At 52.1% G+C, this 19583-nt stretch overlaps 3 protein-coding genes across 6 annotated transcripts in view; all 3 read right to left on the bottom strand.

Moving 5' to 3' along the window:
- The window catches only part of WDR46 (WD repeat domain 46), a 62221-nt gene that overhangs the window by 19224 nt on the left and 23414 nt on the right, over window positions 1–19583 (bottom strand). The gene's annotated exons all lie outside the window — the stretch shown is intronic.
- Window positions 702–16287, bottom strand: TAPBP (TAP binding protein). 3 transcript variants are annotated; one of them, XM_050787678.1, is made up of 8 exons: window positions 15480–16287; window positions 15166–15336; window positions 14688–14948; window positions 6035–6433; window positions 5344–5685; window positions 5175–5264; window positions 5000–5034; window positions 702–2793 (listed from the first exon to the last, which is right to left on the bottom strand). In XM_050787678.1, exons 1-8 carry the CDS (start codon window positions 15514–15516, stop codon window positions 2782–2784), a joined length of 1347 nt encoding a protein of 448 aa, XP_050643635.1. In that variant the 5' UTR covers window positions 15517–16287; the 3' UTR covers window positions 702–2781. The 3 variants fall into 3 exon arrangements, with proteins under 3 accessions (XP_050643635.1, XP_050643636.1, XP_050643634.1); XM_050787679.1 differs by lacking the exon at window positions 5000–5034; XM_050787677.1 differs by lacking the exon at window positions 702–2793 and having other exon boundaries at window positions 4687–5034.
- ZBTB22 (zinc finger and BTB domain containing 22) lies at window positions 15893–19537 on the bottom strand. 2 transcript variants are annotated; one of them, XM_050787634.1, is made up of 2 exons: window positions 19344–19537; window positions 15893–18452 (listed from the first exon to the last, which is right to left on the bottom strand). In XM_050787634.1, the coding sequence occupies exon 2, from the start codon at window positions 18381–18383 to the stop codon at window positions 16482–16484; it is 1902 nt and encodes a 633-aa protein (XP_050643591.1). In that variant the 5' UTR covers window positions 18384–18452; window positions 19344–19537; the 3' UTR covers window positions 15893–16481. The 2 variants fall into 2 exon arrangements, with proteins under 2 accessions (XP_050643591.1, XP_050643590.1); XM_050787633.1 differs by lacking the exon at window positions 19344–19537 and adding an exon at window positions 19119–19210.

A 19583-nucleotide genomic window follows, 5' to 3' on the forward strand; every position in this document is an offset into this window, starting at 1 on the left:
CCCTTCCGCCCTTTCCGCTCCCCCCCGCGTCCGCCCGCTCCGAGAGCAGGAGCCAAAAGGGGAAGGAAGTGAGGACAGGAGCCAGGGCCGCGGACTAGGGGAGCGCCGGACGCTCAGGGACCAGGACCCAGGCGCCCGAGTCCCCAGCTCCACTGTCCTCCGCCTCTACACTCGGGGATTCTGGAGACCACGTCGCTCCGCACTGAACTGGAATAAAGATTCCAATCTCCAGCCCCTGGGGGAAGGCAGTAGCAGAATTTGACATTCCCTTCCCCAACAATAACACGGCTAAAACTCCCGCGGGAAGCGTTTCAGGAGGAGAGAGAGCGGGTCACTCCATCCCCACGGGATTACGCTCCCCACCACAACCCACGAACTCCGCTGACCGAAATCCCGGCCGCGTTTTCCGAAGGGCCCTCGGTTCCCGCCCCCTCGGCAGGGGGCGGGGCAGGAAGCAGCCACATCCGGTTCCAGATTCGGCTCTTTGGGGCTTCCGGCGCCGAGGCAGGGATCCCTGTTGGCTCGGCGTCGCTTTGCGGTTGGAGTGCCCTCCGCTTGAGCGCATCTTATGCGCCAGTAGTGGCGCCCGACCCCGAACGGTGTCGACGGGGCGTTCTCTGAGGGGTTCAAGGTCACTGGAAGGGACCAGAGATGATTGGAATATTCATTTTGCTTGGAAGGGGGTTGGAATGAGAGGCCCGTTTGGAAGCACTGGAATACAACTTTATTCCCACACCATTAGACATGTTACCCCGTCGGTCTGGCCGACAGTCCTGACTCGGAGATCCCTGAGCTGCGCCGCCGCTTCCTTCGTCAATATCCAGCAGCTATTTGATGAGCGCCCTCCAGTGGGGCCTTACGTCCCTATGCCGGCGCGGGGTTACAGCAGTGGACAGACAGGCCGGTCCCTGTCCTCGAGGAGCCCATGATCCGCGGGGAGACAGGCATTTAACGACGACTCACATGATCACTTAAAATACAACTGTGGTGAACCGCACAAGAGGGACGCGCGGCGGTCTGCGGGGAATGACGAGGCCGACCTCGTCTGCGACCCAGGGAGGCCGAGGGTGGACCAGGCAAAGGGAACAGAGGGCTGGGAACTGGAGGTGGGCGGGAGGCGGTTGGTTCATTGGAGGAAAGGAATAGCCCTGTGTGTGATGAGCATTGAGAGGAGGGCTGGCGAGCACCATCTTGGGCTGGAGAATTAGGCAGTGGCTCCAGTGTGGGGCGGTGGGGGGAACACGTGGGCCAGGGCAAGAAGAATGGGTTTGGCCCTAGAGCACGGGTTCTCCAAGTGTAACCTCGGCCCTACAGGTCGCTGAGACTATGTCAGGGGGTAGGTGAGAATGACTATTTTTTATAACAAAATTAAGATGTTATTTGCAACCGAGCACGGTGGCTAACGCCGCTAATCCCAACACAGGGAGGCCGAGGCGGGCGGATCACGAGGTCAGGAGATCGAGACCATCCTGGCTAACACGGTGAAGCCCTGTCCCTACTAAAAAATACAAAATTTTAGCCAGGCATGGTGGAGGGCGCCTGTAGTCCCAGCTACTCGGGAGGCTGAGGCACCAGAATGGTGTGAACCCGGGAGGCGGAGCTTGCAGTGAGCCGAGATCTCGCCACTGCACTTCAGCCTGGGCGACAGAGAGAGACTGGGTCTCAAAAAACAAAACAAAAAGAGTTTTTTGCCTTCTTCATTCTATGAGAGTGTACAGTGGAGTTTTTCAGAAACTACATGATACGTATTGACACCATGGTTCCCACAATGAATGGAATGTGTGCCTATGTATTCTCGTGTTTTAAATTTTTCTGTTTTAAGTTCTAGTACCATAAATATTGATAGCTATAACCCACATACCCAAAAGCTTTTTGGAGTCCTTGATGATTTTTAAGAGATCCTGAGAGAAAAAATTTTGAGAACCACTGTCCTAGAGCTCCAAGAAGGTGAATGCCATAAGATGTGTGTTTTTGCCGGGCGCGGTGGCTCAAGCCTGTAATCCCAGCACTTTGGGAGGCCGAGACGGGAGGATCACGAGGTCAGGAGATCGAGACCATCCTGGCTAACATCAGTGAAACCCCATCTCTACTAAAAAGTACAAAAAACTAGCTGGGCGAGGTGGCGGGCGCCTGTAGTCCCAGCTACTCGGGAGGCTGAGGCAGGAGAATGGCGTAAACCCAGGAGGCGGAGCTTGCAGTGAGCTGAGATCGCGTCACTGCACTCCAGCCTGGGTGACAGAGCGAGACTCCGTCTCAAAAAAAAAAAAAAAAAAAAAAAAAAGATATGTGTTTTTTAAAAAAGCATTTCTTGGGCCTGGTGCAGTGGCTCACACCTGTAATCCCAGCACTTTGGGAGGCCGAGGAGGGCGGATCACCTGAGGTCAGGAATTCAAGACCAGCCTGGCCAATGGTGAAACCCCGTCTCTACTAAAAATACACAAATTCGCTGGTGTGGTGGCATGTGCCTGTAATCCCAGCTACTCCGGAGGCTGAAACCAAAGAATTGCTTGAACCCAGGAGGCAGAGGTTGCAGTGAGCCAAGATCAGGCCACTGCACTGCAGCCTGGGCAAGAAAGTAACACTGTCTAAAAAAAAAAAAAAAAAAAAAAAAAAAAAAATTCTCCCTTGTATAAGTGGAAAAAAAAAAAAAAGCATTCCAGCCACTCAGTGGAGAGAGATTGGAGGGAGTAGGAACAGATGATGGGGTATTATTTTGGGGAGCTACTACAGACGCTTGGGCCAGAGATGATGGTGGCTTCCACAGGATGGAGGTGAGTGCCCTCACTCTGCTTTCTGGAAGAGAGGAAGGTGGTGAGGAATTCAGAATATTAGAAGGCAGTTGAGGTGTACATGGTCAGTCCAGAGACATATAAACTATCATGGGCACAGATGATGGGAGAAGGATGAGGCTAACATTTTCTGCCCTCCAGACACTGTGCTGAGTGCTCTATCTCCTACATCTTCTAAAGGAGATACACTGTCTTCCTTAATCCTCCTAACAGTCCTCTCAGGCTCCGCTGTCCAATATGGCAGCCACCACCCACATTTGGCTATTGAGCATTTGACATGTGGCTAGTCCAAACTGAGATGTGCTGACTGTTTAAACACCTGCTTTTGAATACTTAGGGTGGAAAAAGGGCTGCAATTTCTTTTCTTTTTCTTTTTTTTTTTTTTTTTTTTTTTTTTTTGGAGTCAGGGTCTCACTTTGTCACCCAGGCTGGAGTACAGTGGCACAACCTTGGCTCATTGCAGCCTCGACCTCCCAGATTCAAGCGATCCTTCTGCCACAGCTCCCCAAGTAGCTGGGACTATAGGTGTGTGCCACCGTGCCCAGCTAATTTGTTTTGTTTTGTTTTGTTTTTTGAGACAGAGCCTCCCTCTGTTGCCCAGGCTGGAGTGCAGTGGTGCGATCTCGGCTTACCGCAACCTCCACCTCCCTGGTTCAAGCAATTCTCCTGCCTCAGCCTCCTAAGTAGCTGAGATTACAGGTGCGCACCACCATGCCCGGCTAATTTTTCTGTATTTTTAGTAGAGACGGGGTTTCACCATGTTGGCCAGGCTGGTTTTGAACTCCTGACCTCAGGTGATCCGCCCACCTCAGCCTCCTGAAGTGCTGGGATTACAGGCGTGAGCCAACTCGCCTGGCCGAGATTGTAATTTCTTTTTCTTTTCTTTTTTTGAGACAAAGTTTTGCTTTTGTCTCCCAGGCTGGAGTACAATGGTGTGATCTCGGCTCACTGCAACCTCCGCCTCCCAGGTTCAAGCAATTCTCCTGCCCCAGTCTCCCGAGTAGCTGGGATTACAGGGGCCCGTCACCACGTCTGGCTAATTTTTTGTATTTTTAGTAGAGACGGGGTTTCATCATGTTGGCCAGGCTGGTCTCGAACTCCTGACCTCAGGTGATCCTCCCGCCTCGGCCTCCGAAAGTGCAGGGATTATAGGCGTGAGCCACCGTGCACAACAGCCTGTAATTTCTTATATTGTTTACATGTTGCAATAATGTTTTGGATGTACAGGTTGAGTATCACCGGTCCAAAAATCTAAAATCTGAAATGTTCTAAAACCTGAAATTTTTTTAGTGCCAACATGATGCCACAATTGGAAAATCCCACAGCTGCCCTCATGTGATGGATCACATATATTATTAAAAATATTGTGGCTGGGTGCAGTGATTCACACCTGTAATCCCAACGCTTCGGGAGGCCAAGGCCATGGGCGGATCACCTGAGGTCAGGAGTTCGAGACCAGCCTGACCAACATGGCGAAACCTGGTCTCTACTAGAAATACAAAAATTAGCCGGGTGTGGTGGTGGGTGCCTGTAATCCCAACTACTCGGGAGGCTGAGGCAGGATAATCGTTTGAACCCGGGAGGTGGAGGTTGCAATGAACCGAGATCACACCATTGCACCCCAGCCTGGGCGACAGAGACTCTGTCTCAAAAAAAAAAAAAAACAAAAAAAAAAAAAAAAACAAGGAAACAAAGTCTTCAGGCCATGTGTATAATGTGTATAGGAAACAAATGATTTCTTGTTTAGGTTTGGGTGTGATCCCAAAGATATTATATATGCAAATATTCCAAAGCCTGAAAAAAATCCAACATCCAAAAATACTTCTAGTCCCAAGCATTTCAGATAAGGGACCAGAATTATTAGATTAAATAAGGTATATTATTAAGTTAATTTTATCTGTTTCTGCTTTTTTTTTAATGTGACTACTAGATTATTTAAATTTACATATGTGGCTTGCATTATCTTTCTACTGGACAGCACTGCCTAAGTAACTTTTTAAAATCCCTACACCCAGGGAAACAGATATAGATTAAGTAGCATGCACAAAGAGTCCTACAGTTAGGATATAGTGCCAGGTTTTAACCCAAATCAGCGTGAATTCCAAGCCTAGGTTCTGCCTACCACACCAGCAGCCTCCCTCCATGGGTTTTGAGATAGGATGAGGAGATAAAGTGACAAGGGAAAGATACAGAGAGGTGGAGCAATGTACCTTCTTTGAATCCTTGCAGGTGGACAGGTAGACAGCTGTGGGAAAAGATTGAGAAGGGATGGGATGCCGGAGTGGTACAGGTGGAGGGCAGAGGGATGGGTATCAGGCTTCTGGGAGTAGAGCGGGGAAAAGTCCACCAGCCTCAGGTCATGGTCAGGGTGGGGCTCACACTCACCAGCCCAGCCCAGTGCCTTGAAGAGCCCGAGCAGAAGAAAGGCAGACAGGAAAAGGCCTATGCTGTCCTCGAGGGAGGGTCCTGAGAGACCTGGCAGGCAGAAGGGATGAGAGTGAGCTCCTGTCTTCCCGAAGGCTGGCTCAGGCTCCGCGGAGCTCCCAGCTCTTACCTGCTACCTCCAGGGTGACCTCAGCGCTGCGCCCCGAGGCAGGCAGGCTGGGATGGTGAATTCGACAGGCATAGCGTGCCCCATGCTGCTCAGTGGTGACTGGAGGCGGCTGCAAGTGCCCAGAGAGGCTGACAGAGCCATCGGAATGGTGGCGCAGGGCCGAGAGCCACCTCTGCCCCTCGGCCTTCTGAGAGCGGCCCCCTGGGCCACCCCGGAGTTCCCACTCCACCTCCAGGCCCCCAGGAGGGTAGAAGTGGGACACAAGGCAGAGCAACTCCGGGGGTGCCTCCCCTGGGGCGGCCCATGCAAGGGTTGCTGGCATCAGGGACACTTTGGGGGGTTCTGGGGAAAGAGGACGAAATGAGCATAGGGAAATCAGTCCATACTGTCCTCCCTAAGAGACCCTCAGTTTGCCTTCTGGCTTCCTTAGAACTAAAGAAGGTTGGGTTTCTTCTCCTGAAATGGGGAACCCACTGTCTTTCCATTGGTGCATCACAGAAATACCCATGCCAAAGCCCCTCAAATTCCCAGGAACCCTCTAGCCTCCCATTACCCCTCTGACTCCCAGGAATCCGTTTCTATCTCTACTTACTTACCCAGGCACCCTCTTCTCCATCATCCCTCCCCCATCATGGTCCCCACAATCCAGTGCCCACCCTCTACCCTTGGAGACCTCTGTCCCCCAACTCACTGTATACAGCAAGCTCCAGGGTGACCTGTCCTTGCAGGTATGGCAGGTGTATGGTGGCCAGATAGGTGCCCTCCTGGAAGGGTTGAACTCTAGGCAGCCAGAAGGTCCCATTTCCGGTCCATGGGCCCCATGGCTCATCATCATCCCAAGCAGCAAATGCCACGGCCCCTTCTTGGGCCGCTGGCATCTGGCCATTCAGCCCAGGAGTTGCAGCCAGGAGCAGATGTCCCTTACCCAGGTGCTGGCGTCGCCACTCTAGCCCAAAGGGAGGGGGACCCGCAGCCAGAGATGAGGCGGCCTCAGAGGTGGGGGGCATGTAGGCAAAGCTCAAGTCCAGCAGAGCATCTTGTCCCAGTCTCACTCGAGGGGCAGGGGTATGGGTGAGGACAGTCAGTACCACTGACGAAGATAGGGAGATGAGGGGTTGGGAGGGGCATGAGGGAGAAAAAGAAGGAGAAAAAAATAGAGAAATGCATTATTGGGGAGGACTAAACTGCAGTTTACCCACCCCTCAGAGGACACCTTTTCTGATACTCACCATTTCCTAGCCCTCCCTGCGAATTCCTTTTGCTCTGCGACTGAGTGGCACCTAGTGTGGCTGAGGGTGAGCAGAGAGGTCTAGGGGTGGTGAGTAGGGGCAATGAGGGTATATGGCCTTTGAAGCCTACTCTGAACACATAGCACACTCAAGCTTGGGACTGCAGAATCTGAGGTCACTTCTGACACAACCTGAACCACTCTATCTCCAAGCACCACCCTTGAGGAACCAGGCCTTTCTTGCGTATGGGTGAAGACAATGATTGAGCCATGACTGTCAGTCCTGTGGTGCTGTACAGAACATTTACTGACTCTAGAAGGTTACAGCTATAGCCTAGACCTGAGCACAGACCTCTATGCTCTACTGAAGCAGTACAGTGCAGTGGCTAAGTGCCTGGAGCCTGGCTGACCTGGTTCAAATCCCCTCTGCAGCTTATTTATATGGCCTTGGGCCACTTCATTTTTCCATGGCTCAGCTTCCCAATCTCTAAAATTAAAAGTTGATAATAATAATAGTACCTACTTCATGAGGTTGTTGTGAGGGTTAAATCATTAATACCTCTTGCTACTCAAGTCTATTCAGTTCCCAATTTTAGATAATAGAGACACCTAAATATCAAGGGTGCTTAGAACACTGTCTGGAACACAGTAAGTCTACACATATATTTGCTATAGTTACACCTAACTTAGCATACCCCAAGTCAATAGCATCTCTGCAACATTCCCCACCCTGCTCCAATGCCCATCTTCCCTGTCTTTGATGAATGATCACCAAGCTCGCCAGACACTAAAAGCAAACCCTTGGAGTTACTCAGATTCATTTATTCATTCAGCAACTATTGAGCACTGAAGATGTTCAAGGTATCCTGGTAGAAGACAGAATGGTGAACAAGACAGGCAGTCCCTACCCTCAAATTGCCTATAGTCCAATGATAGACAAGCAAATTGTCAAAAATTATGTGCTATGTGCTTTCCCCACCAGGACCTAACAGATCTCATATCTGTTTCCAACTCAGGTTCTCATCAATGTACATTTAGACAATTACAACAGCCCTCCTGTCTGATCTCCCTATTCCTTCAACTCCTCCTTCACACTGTAGCCAAACAAGGTGACTACAAGTCTGATCCCATCATTTACCTGTTTAAAAATCCCAAATATGGGCCAGACGCGGTGGCTGGTTACACCAGATGGGAAGCTGAGGCAGGCGGATCACCTGAGGTTGGGAGTTTGAGACCAGCCTGACCAACATGGTGAAACCCCGTCTCTACTAAAAATACAAAATTAGCTGGTGTGGTGGCACATGCCTGTAATCCCAGCTACTTGGCAGACTGAGGCAGTAGAATTGCTTGAACCCAGGAGGCAGAGGTTGCAGTGAGCCAAGGTTGTGCCATTGCACTCCAGCCTGGGCAACAAGAGGGAAACCCCATTTCAAAATAAAAAAATCCCAAATACGGCTGGGCGCAGTGGCTCATCCCAACACGTTGGGAGGCTGAGATGGGTGGATTACCTGAGGTCAGGAGTTCAAGACCAGCTTGGCCAACATGGCGAAAACCCATCTCTCTAAAAATACAAACATTAGCAGGTGTGGTGGCAGGCACCTGTAGTCCCAGCTACTTAGGAAGCTGAGATGGAAGAATCACTTGAACCTGGGAGGTAGAGGTTGCAGTAAGCGAAAAATCATGCCACTACACTCCAGCCTGGGTGACAGAATGAGACTCTGTCTCAATAAATAAATAAATAAATAAATAAATAAAATAAAAATCCCAAATACCTAGGAAGTCAGTCGATAAAGGCATAGACTGAAGCCACATGGCCTGGGTTCAATTTCTAGCCCTAATTTTTTTTTTTTTTTTTTTTTTTTGAGATGGAGTTTTGCTCTTGTCGCCCAGGCTGGAGTGCAGTGGTGCGATCTTGGCTCACTGCAACCTCTGCCTCCCAGGTTCAAGTGATTCTCGTGCCTCAGCCTCCTGAGTAGCTGGGATTACAGGCGCCCGTCACCATGCCCAGCTAATTTTTGTGTTTTTGGCAGAGACAGGGTTTCACCATGTTGGCCAGACTGGTCTCAAACTCCCGACCTCAGGTGATAAGCCTGCCTCAGTCTCCCAAAGTGCTGGGATTACAGGTGTGAGCCACCACGCCTGGCCTCTAGCTCTGCTTCTTACACACTGTGTGTCCTTGGGCAAATTATTTAACTAGTTTGTGTCCCATATTTCTCCATCTGCAATATAGGGATAATATTAAAACCTACGGCCTATGGTTGTTGAGAGGAATAAGTGAGATTATCATATAAAGTGCTTAGAACAGGGCCTGGCATATAGAAAATACTTGATAAATGTTAGCTATTACTGTTTTCATTACCTTCATCATTGTCATGGACTTGCTGGTTAACTTGGGAAAATCATTTATCGGGTATTTTCCCCACTAGTCCAAAGATCTGACCTTTGTCTTTTAAAAGAATCAAGTAAAATAACAGGTTTTTTCTGGGCATGGTGGCTCACACCTGTAATCCCAGCACTTTGGGAGCCTGAGGCGGGTGGATTACCTGAGGTCAGGAGTTCGAGAGCAGCCTGGCCAACATGATGAAACCCCATCTCTACTAAAAATACAAAAAACAAGTTAGCTGGGTGTGGTTGCGGGTGTCTGTAATCCCAACTACTTGGGGGGCTGAGGCAGGAGAATTGCCTGAACCCAGGAGGCAGAGGTTGCAGTGAGCCAAGATTGTCCCATTGCACTTCAGCATGGGCGACAAGAGTGAAACTCCGTCTCAAAAAATAAATATGTACATAATAAAAACAGGCTTTTTAGGCCGGGCACGATGGCTTACACCTGTAATCCTAGCACTTTGGGAGGCCGAGGCGGGCGGATCATGAAGTTAGGAGATCGAGACCATTCTGGCTAACATGGTGAAACCCCATCTCTACTAAAAAATACAAAAAATTAGCCAGGGCGTGGTGGTGGGCGCCTGTAAGTCCCAGCTACTTGGGAGGCTGAGGCAGGAGAATGGCGTGAACCCAGGAGGCGAGCATGCAGAGAACCGAGATCGCGCCACTGCACTCCAATGTGGGTGACAGAGCGAGACTCTGTCTCAAAAACAAAACAAAACAAAACAAACAGGCTTTTTAGAACAACCAGCCCTCCAAAAGAACTTCTGATGGTTCACTCTCACCTACAGAACAAAGCCCAGCTTTCAAGGTATTTGAACATTCAGCCCCTAACCCACCCTTCCAGACTTCTCCTGCACCCTACAGACCAGCCACATAGAACCCCTTCCTTGTGCCTAGTAGAAGTGGTCATCATTGGGCATCTCTTTGTTTTGGTCATGAGGTCCCTTCAGTTTACAATGTCTTTCCCATTTTCTCCCAAACATCTATCAAGCTTGTCCAACCTCCAGCCCACGGGCCACATGCGGCCAAGGACGGCTTGGAATGCAGCCCAACACAAATTCATAAACCTTCTTAAAACATTATGAGATTTTTTTTCACAATTTTTTTTTAGCTTATCAGCAATCGTGTTCGTGTATTTTATGTGTGGTCCAAGACAATTATTCTCCCAGTGTGGCCCAGGCAAGCCAAAAGATTGGAGACCCATGATCTAAATACTCTATGTACTTTAAGGTCATTTTCACTGCTGTTTCTTCCCAGAAATGTCTAGGTCCTTCGGGTAGAAATAATCTTTTTCTTCTTGTTATTATCTGTATGTTCTTTTTAGTCCTAGCTTCTGAGGCCTATAAGGTTAAACTGTTCTCAGCTTCATGGAATTGTTCAGTAGAGTAAAAACAGTATGCAATTTCACTTAGTTTGTCAAAATCCAGAAACATACTTTTGAATTGCTAAAAAAAAGATCCACAGGCCGGGTGCAGTGGCTTATGCCTATAATCCCAGCACTTTGGGAGGCCGAAGCGGGCAGATCACCTGAGGTTGGGAGTTTGAGACCAGACTGAAGAAACCCCATTTCTACTAAAAATACAAAATTAGCCGGGCGTGGTGGTGCATGCTGGTAGTCCCAGCTACTTGGGAAGCTGAGGCAGGAGAATCACTTGAACCTGGGAGGTGGAGGTTGCGGTGAGCTGACATCATGCCATTGCACTCCAGCCTGGGCAACAAGAGCAAAACTCGATCTCAAAAAAAAAAAAAAAAAAAAAAAAAAAAAATCCACAGGATTAATAAACAAAACCTGGCTGGGCAGGGTGGCTCAGACCTGTAATCCCAGTACCTTGGGAGGCTGAGGTTGGAGGATCACTTGAACCCAGCAGTTTGAGACCAGCCTGGGCAACATAGCAAGACCCCATCTTTATTTAAAAGAAAAAAAATTAAAATAAACAAAACCTAAAGGTTTTACAGTTTAACTCTTTTTTTTTTTTTTGAGACAGGGTCTCACTCTGTCACCCATCGAAGGTGCAATCCTCCCACCACAGCCTCCAGAGTAGCTGGGACGACACCCAACTTTTTTTTTTTTTTTGAGACAGAGTTTCACTCTTGTTGCCCAGGCTGGAGTGCAATGGCATGATCTTGGCTCACGGCAACCTCCGCCTCCCAGGTTCAAGCAATTCTCCTGCCTCAGCCTCCCGAGTAGCTGGGATTACAGGCATGCGCCACCATGCCCAGCTAATTTTGTATTTTTAGTAGAGACAGGGTTTCTCCAAGTTGGTCAGGCTGGTCTTGAACTTTCGACCTCAGGTGATCTGCCCACCTCAGCCTCCCAAAGTGCTGGGATTACAGATGTGAGCCACTGTACCCAGCATTTTTTTAGTATTTAGTAGAGACAAGGTCTGGTTATGTTGCCCAGGCTGGTCTCAAACCCCTGAGTTCAAATGATCCTCCCACCTAGACCTCCCAAAGTGCTGGAAGTGCAGGCATGAGTCACCTCACCTGGCTCAGTAATATTTTAAAAGAATGGTGAGAATGTATATTTCTTTTTTTTTTTTTTTTTTTTTTTTTTTTTTTTGAGACGGAGTCTCGCTGTGTCACCCAGGCTGGAGTGCAGTGGCGTGATTCGGCTCACTGCAAGCTCCGCCTCCCGGGTTCAATTCTCCCGTAGCCTCCCGAGTAGCTGAGACTACAGGCACCACGCCCGGTGGTATTTTTAGTAGAGACGGGGTTTCACCATGTTAGCCAGGATGTCGATCCCTGACCTCAGGTGATTTCGGAAAGTGCTGGGACGCTGAGGTGGGTGGATCACCTGAGGTCAGGAGTTCGAGACCAGCCTGGCTAACGTGACAAAACCCTGTCTCCACTAAAAATACAAAAATTAGCTGAGCGTGCTGGTGGGCACCTGTAGTCTCAGCTACTCAGGAGGCCGAGACGGGAGAATTACTTGAACTCAGGAGACAGAGGTTGCAATGAGTAGAGATCACGCCATTGCACTTCAACCTGGGCAACAGGGTGAGACTCTGTCTCAAAAAAAAAAAAAGGTATATTTGGGGCCAGGCAGCTCACACCTGTAATCCCAGCAGTTTGGGAGGCCAAGGTGGGCAGATCAATTGAGCCCAGGAGTTCAAGACCAGTCTGGGCAACCTGATGAAACCCCATCTCTACAAATAAAAATACAAAAATTAGCTGGGCATGTGGCACATGCCTGTGGTCCCAGCTATTCAGGAAACTGAGGCACGAGGATCACTTGAGCCACGGAAGTGGAGGTTGCAGTGAGTTGAGATCATGCCACTGCTCTCCAGCCTGCACTGCACTCCAGCCTGGGTGACAGAGGGAGACCCTGTCTCAAATAAATAAATAAGTATATTTGTCAACAAACATTTTAAAATATTTGATAAGACAAGTATAAATGTATATTAGCAAAATTATCAATGATCTTTGACCCTGGAGAGATTTCATTTCTAATTGTACATCAGCACAACAGCTTTCATTTTCTTAAATCCCAAATCAAGCAAAAATGCTTGAAAAGAAAGAGCACAGCAGGCTGGGCGTGGTGGCTCACGCCTGTAATCCCAACACTTTGGAAGGCCAAGGCAGGCAGACCATCTTAGGTCAGGAGTTCAAGACCAGCCTGGCCAACATGGTGAAACCCTGTCTCTACTAAAGATACAAAAATTAGGTGGGCATGGTGGCATGCACCTATAATCCCAGCTACTGGGGAGGCTAAGGCACGAGAATTGCTTGAACCTGGGAGACAGAGGTTGCAGTGAGCCAAGATCATGCCACTGCAACTGCACTCCAGCCTGGGCAATAAGAGGGAGACTCTGTCTCAAACACAGATAGATAGATAGATAGATAGATAGATAGATAGATAGATAGATAGCAGGCCGGGCACAGTGGCTCACGCTTGTAATCCCAGCTCTTTGGGAGGCGAAGTGGGAGGATCACCTGAAGTTGGGAGTTCAAGACCAGCCTTACCAACATGGAGAAACCCCATCTCTACTAAAAATACAAAATTAGCTGGGTGTGGTGGTGTGCACCCATAATCCCAGCTACTCGGGAGGCTGAGGCAGGAGAATCGCTTGAACCAGTGAGGCGGAGGTTCCGGTGAGTGTGAGGTCATGCCATTGCACTCCAGCCTGGGCAACAAGAGCAAAACTCCATCTCAAAAATAAATAAATAAATAAATAAAATAAAAATAAAAAATAGCATAGCACCTTGCTTTGACCCCAGTTGTCTGTGAGATACAGACAATCTTACCACCTGGACACTTCCAAGGCTCCCTGTCTGCACGTCCTTCACTTTCTACTTTACATTAGGATTATCTGTGGCAAATCCGCCCAGAACCTCCTGGAGAGCAGAATCTACATCGGATCATCTTTGTGACCCTCAAGGGTACCCAGGGCCACCCCAGAGATTCTGATTTAATTGACCAAGTCAAGCATGGGATTGAATGAGGTTTCAGTATATTTTAGAAACCTCCAACAGGATTCTTATTTCCAGTGTGGACTGAGAACTGCTGAGTCCCAACTCATTCTTGGTGCTAATAAGTATTTATTAAGTCAATGAATAAATTAACACAGTGCCATCTCTTGATAGTCACAACAGGAAAGGCAGCTGGGAAATAGTATGCACATTTTACAGTTGGAAAAACAAACTCAGAAAGCAAAGACCATTCTCATCATCACCTCGGTGGAGCCAGTAGCCCTAGGAAATATTTCCCCCACCAGAGAGAGCTACTGTCTACACAAGAGCAGTGCTCCTCAGCTTCTGCCAGGGTGGGGGCTTAAGACTAAGAATGGAGGTGTAGGCAGAGGTGAGGGTTTCAGCGTGGGTTTCAAGTCTGTCTCCTTGGTTCTGTGGGTAATTCTCAGGAGGGTGGAGGGAAGGGAGGGTGCAGGGTTGGCCTGTCCATCAGGCTGTGTCGCTTACATAAAATCCAGATAGAAAAGCTAAGAACTCTACAGGTATTCTACCCAGGAATACCCCGCCTCCACTGCCAGGACGGAGAGCTCCCAGATATCCAGGTCAGATTCTCCTCATTCTTGAATTATCTGCACAGTCCCTCCCACGTCCCAGCCCAGCAAAGCTTCCGACCCCTGGGCCTCAAACTGCAACGCACCCTGCAATGCAATAGGAACCACCCAATCTCCAGCAGCGTCCATCCGCCCACTCGAGCCCACTTGTTTGCGGACCACAGAGCGGCAGCACATCCCCACACGCGGCTGTCAGGGAAGGTCAACGCGCTAGAGTGCAAGAGCCTTTGCTTTGCGGATTGCCGCAGCACCGGGTGTGGGCGCAGGTGGGGCTAGAGAGCTGGGTTTTGAAAGAGTGAACCGCAAAGCTGAGGATGCCGAGCAAGATACGGATCTGGCAGGAGCAGAGAAAAAACGCTCCTGCCTCTGAACCCCTCCCACCTCGCATCACCTGACAAGTCTCTCCAGGTCTGGTGTCCGGAAATTCCACCTCTTCAAAGCCCCGCCCTTCGAAACATCAGAAAGTAACCCCCTTGACCGCCCCGGCTCTCCCCCCACACCCCCGCCAAGCCGCAGTATTTTTTTTTTAACTGGGTGAGGGCTAGAAGGAGCGGTAGAGATTGATTCATTCTAGCCAAACACCTCTCTTAACAAAAAAAGGAAACTGAACCCCGATTAGCGAAATGTCTTGCTCAAGTCCATAAAGCGAGACCACCGGCTGATCTGGACCCTTAGAATCTACCCACCCTTCACCTCCCCTCCCCAGCTACCTGTTGCCATGGTGATGAGAACAGGCTCCTGCTGAGGCTCTGGCTGTCGTCGCAAGAGGCTGGAGAGGCTGAGGACTGGGCTGGACATGCTGACCATCAGCCAAGCCCCATCCAGGGCCCGCGGGCAGTTCCGCGCCGGGGTCAGGCCGCTGGCCCAGTTCGCAGAGGCGGGGAGAGGGACGAAGCGGCTCATCTCACAGTGTGGTGCGGGGGCGTCCCGGGGGTACCGCCTGAAGGCAGCCTGGAGGAAGCCCGCGGGGTCTGAGTGTAGAGAAGGAAGTTGCAGCTGTAGAGTCACCGCCGGGAAAGGGGCTGGAAGGGCAGCGTTCAGGGAACTTCAAATGCACAGACTACCCCATAGTGAGACTCACTTTATAGAGGGGGAAGCTGAGGCCCGAGGTCACTGCCGGATCTAAAGAAGAGGGGGTTTCGGTGGAGGCGACAGAGGTAGGGGGGCGGCGAGTCCCTAAAGACTCACCGTGCACATTGAGGTAGAGCTCAGGGTCGAGGTCCGGCCGGGGCGGCGGTTCCCCCTGTCCCTGGCGCAACAGCAGTGCACCGGGTCTCTTGGCCAGACCCTTTCCGCTCGTATCCTCCACGAACCAACACTCGATCACCGCGGGTCCTGCCGAGACGGCGGTCGCCAGGCCTGGCGTATAGGGGCGCGAGTGAGGGGCGGCTTGGATATCTGGTGACCTGCCCACTCCCACCCACCCTGGCGTCGGCTCCAGTGGGGCCACCTCCCCCCGCTTCCCTCTAGTTCCTGGGCGATGAGTCGCGGGGTTCGCTCACCCAAAGCCACAGCGAGGAGCAGAGACAGCGACTTCATGGCTCTGCGACCTCCTCAGCCAGCAACCCCCCTCTTCCTCCTTTCACTTTCACTTTCCTCCAAAGGGCGACGGGAGGGGCGGTGGAAATCCCCGCTCTGGTTAGGTGAGGGTGCCTGGGAGACCAGTGTTTCCTCATGGCCAGGCAGGGACCCGGGAAGATCCTCTCCAGTTCTCACCAGGACACCCCAGTCTTACCGCGCCCTCTTGGACTACACAGCAGCCCCGAGTTCGAGCCCTCCCTAAGCCCAGGCACCCACTCCCCGCTCCCCAACTCCTGTGTGTGCTCTCCAGCATCCACTTGCCCGAAAACCATTACTCCTGCTTTCCCCCATCTGTGCCGCGTCCCCACCAAACACACGGGTGTCGGAAGCCAAGTAAATGACCAATAAATATTTTAATCACTGTTAAAAAAAATAAAAACCTTGTACTCCTAAGACTTACTCCCTCCTTGTCTCCACCCACTCCTCCATGAGAACGGAGCTGGGAATTTCCACGGGAAGTGGGGGGTGGCGAGGACAGAGGGTAGAAATAAAGAGCGCATCCTTGAGAGGGGGTAGGTTCTAGGACAAGGGTGGGGCTCAAAGGCCTGGTCTCCACGACAACACAAACACAGACTTCAGGCACAGACTACAACCACCTGACCCCTGACCCTGTGACTGCAAGATGCTCAACACGCCCCCTCTCCTACCCTCCTCGTGCACCCTACTCTGTGGAGCAGGGGCTTCAGTGTACCCATCAGAGGGAAAGGAAGGGCTTAGTTCCGGAAATACCTTGGGAGGGAGGGGCTGAGTAGTAGAATGGGCGGGCGATGGTGCAACTGTGGCTCCCCTTCCAGAATATGTACAAGTCCACAGAGATAAAGGAAGACAGAAAGAGTGGTGGGAGATCACCCGGGGGTCACAGCGCCCTTGTATCGTGCTTATTCCTTTTCCCGAAAGCTACCCCACCCCAGTAGCCTGCCCCTTCAGTTTGCTCCTCCACCTCCACTGAAGCCCATCTCCACCTTGTGGACGCTGGGTGGGGACCAGACACGTCTACTGGACGGGGGCGTGGCCGCACTCGCTTCATCGCCGCTGCCCCCGCCCGTTCCGGAAGACTCTCTCTTAGAAGGCAAGGAAGGCCCCGTGGGCGTCCCAGGCCCAGGTCCGGCTCCGCCCCCACCCAGGCGGTGCCGGCGCTCACAGTGTCCTCGGTGGCGCATGAAGCTGTCTCGCCACATGAACTTCTTGGCGCAGACTCCGCACTCGTAGGGCTTGAGACCTGTGTGCGTCTTCATGTGCTCAGTCAGATGGTGCTTCATCTTGAACTTTTTGTTGCACACGGGGCAGTCAAACGGCCGCAGATTGAGATGCATGTTCACGTGCCGGTCCCGCATGCTCTTGTGGGAGAAGGCCTTCCCACAATGGCACAGAAAGATCTTATTCCCGTCCCCGCTGCCAGTCCCTCCAGGGACCCCCCCAACGCTACCCGGCACACCCAGGCTCCCCACCGACGTGCCCCCCACAGTCACTGCCCCGTGTTCTGCTTGGTTCCCTGGTGGTTGGCCAGGAGCCTGTGAGGAGGAGGATGAAGACGACGGGAAGACCAAGATCTGGTTGCCCTGCATGTCCAAGGGAAGAAGTGGTCGAGGAGGGTGGGAGGGTGCATAGGAAGAGGGAGTTGGCCCCCCTGAGTCATCAAGACCTGCCCCAGGACCCCCACCCTCGTATGGGCCAAAGTCATTGGAGGACTCACAGAAGTTAACCTGCTCCTCTCCCTTGTCTGGGGGCTCACTCAGGGTACGGACATCACTTATGCTGAGGGTAGCCTCAGGCCCTCCCCCTACTGGAACCCTGGAGCTACCCCCTAGCTCTTCATCTTCATCATCCTCACAGGTCAACACCAGGTCTTCCTCTTCCTCTTCCTCCTCCAGATCTGGGTCTTGGGGAACCAGCGGTGCTGGTGCTGGGCAATTACCACCTCGCTTCACGTATACCCAGTGTTTCTGTGGCACGATGCTAGGGGGTGTGTAGGTGGGTCTCCGGACCCCAGTCCCAGGAACCACTGCCCCCCTCCCATCCCCACCATCATCGCACAGCTCATCTGCCTCCAGCAGCAGCTTTCCAGATGTGGCCCCCCCACTGCCAACGACAGGGGCTGGGAACACAGGGCCACCTCCTCGACGCTCCCCACTGCCCACTGCAGAAGCTGCAAATGCCTCTTGAGAGGAAGATGAGAAATCAGTGGACTCCCTGGGGCTGAAGTAGTTGCTGCTGCTGGGAGATTGATTCTCACTGGCCCGGCTGGAGGCATGGGAGCGTGCAGAGCCCATGGTAGCAGGGGCCACAGTGCCCCCACTCCCGGATGGGACCCCAGCACCAGGGACAGTGACAGAGGTGGCTGCAGCAGTAGTGATGGTGGTGGTAGCTGAGGCCCGGCCTTCTCGGAGTAGTTCAGTGCACTTGTCCACAATGTGCCACATTTGGAGCACAGACCCCACTGTGAGGAAGTTGACAATGTCAGCAGCAGCCATGCTGAGGCGGCCAGTGTAAGCGGAGGCTAGGACAGTCTCAAAGGCGCCTGGGTCCATGACACTGGGCAGTGAGATGGAGGTCATGCCCTTGAGTAGGACCTGATCATGGAAGTAAGGGGAAGAGGCAGCCAGGACAGCCCGATGAGCCCGGAACTCACGGCCCTGCACTCGGATAGACACATCGCAGAGCTGGCCCTGCAGACGCTGCTGATTGAGGGACTCCAGGAGGGCACTGGTCACCTCAGGGAAGGACACATGTACCACCGCAGCTGCTGGCAGGGGTAGTGGGGGCGGAGCCAGCGACAGCGGCAGGGGAAGTGCTGCCCCACTGGGAGACAGAGGAGATGGCTCCATGTTGTGGAAGGAGGGGATACCCCCCCAGCCACAGGAACAAAGAAAGGAAGAGGGCGGCCGGGGGGGTCTCTGGGAAGAAAAAGAGAAAAGAATAATGATAACATCTTATAACGACACAGCCCATTACAACTCAAAAATATGTTCACACCCATTATCTGTGTAACTCCCCACAACAGTGAGGTAGGTATTCCTCTCAACCCCATTTGACAGATGAGGAAACTGAGGCTCAGAAAGATTACAAGATTATCCAAGGTCACACAGCAAGTGGCACCGCCAGCAAACACAGGTATCTGACAAATCCTGTGCCCTTTCCTTGGAGGTTAGAGAAATAAGGTGCTCTTAGCGGGTGGAGTGGCTTCCTTCGGAATTACACCCTATTTCCCATTTACCTGGGAGTCTGACATTCCAAAATCTACCTTTTTGGTGTTTTGCACCCACTTTTTGGGAGGGGGCAGGGCAGCTCCGCTACTGAAAACCAACTCTTGCTCCATCTCCCCTCCATGCTATGCCCTGCAAGCTCTCTCGTCGACCACGCCCCCTTCACCCCAGCTTCTCTCTAGCCCCGCCCCTTTCCAGGCCCGCCCCCGTGCCCCGCCCACTATCGGGCCTTTCGACCCCGCCCCTTGTCTACCTCCGCCCACAACGGACCCCGCCCCCCCCGCTCCGCCCCAGGCGCTACCTCGGCCTCTTCTCCCACTCGGAAGGCGCCCCCCAACCTCGCGCGTCCCCGCTTACCGGGCCGCGCGCCCCCGGGCCCCCCCCGCCCCTCACTCGGCGGCCAGAGCAGCAGCCTGGGCCCCTCCCGCCGCCATCTTGCGCCGACTTCCTCCGCCCTCCGCCTCCGCTCCGCCTCCCGCCCCTCTGCCTTTAAAGGCACAGCCGGCCACCCCGCCCGTGCCGCTGGGCAATACTCGGCCGACTCGGCCACTTTGCCTTTAAAGAACCGTCGCCTCATTCCACCTTAAAAGATCAGATTCCCCCTCCTCCGCTGGGAACTCAGGACTTGGTTCGGCCGAAGCATTTATTCCCCTTTAAAGCTATAAGCCTGTCTTTTCCCATTGGCGATGGGTTCAGGTATCGTTCCCCAGGCTCCGCCTCTGAGCTGTGACCATTAGCTGGTTGGTGGGATCTAATCGCCCTTTTCCTAGCTCCTTACAGCCCCCTGAAGCCCCGCCCCCTTTCTCCGGGCCTGGATTGGCC

Source organism: Macaca thibetana, chromosome 4, assembly GCF_024542745.1.
Source record: "Macaca thibetana thibetana isolate TM-01 chromosome 4, ASM2454274v1, whole genome shotgun sequence".
NCBI lineage: Eukaryota > Metazoa > Chordata > Mammalia > Primates > Cercopithecidae > Macaca > Macaca thibetana.

Bases quoted from the DNA above. Each gene is read 5' to 3' on its own strand.
- ZBTB22 (XM_050787634.1), bottom strand. From the start codon at position 18,383: ATGGAGCCATCTCCTCTGTCTCCCAGTGGGGCAGCACTTCCCCTGCCG.
- TAPBP (XM_050787679.1), bottom strand. From the start codon at position 15,516: ATGAAGTCGCTGTCTCTGCTCCTCGCTGTGGCTTTGG. The intron at 5,686-6,034 runs GTGAGTTGGGGG...CTCTTTCCCCAG, and splicing joins CCTGGAGCTTGCTGTATACA to AACCCCCCAAAGTGTCCCTG. The intron at 2,794-5,174 runs GTGAGTGTGAGC...CCTCTCTTCCAG, and splicing joins CAAGGCACTGGGCTGGGCTG to AAAGCAGAGTGAGGGCACTC.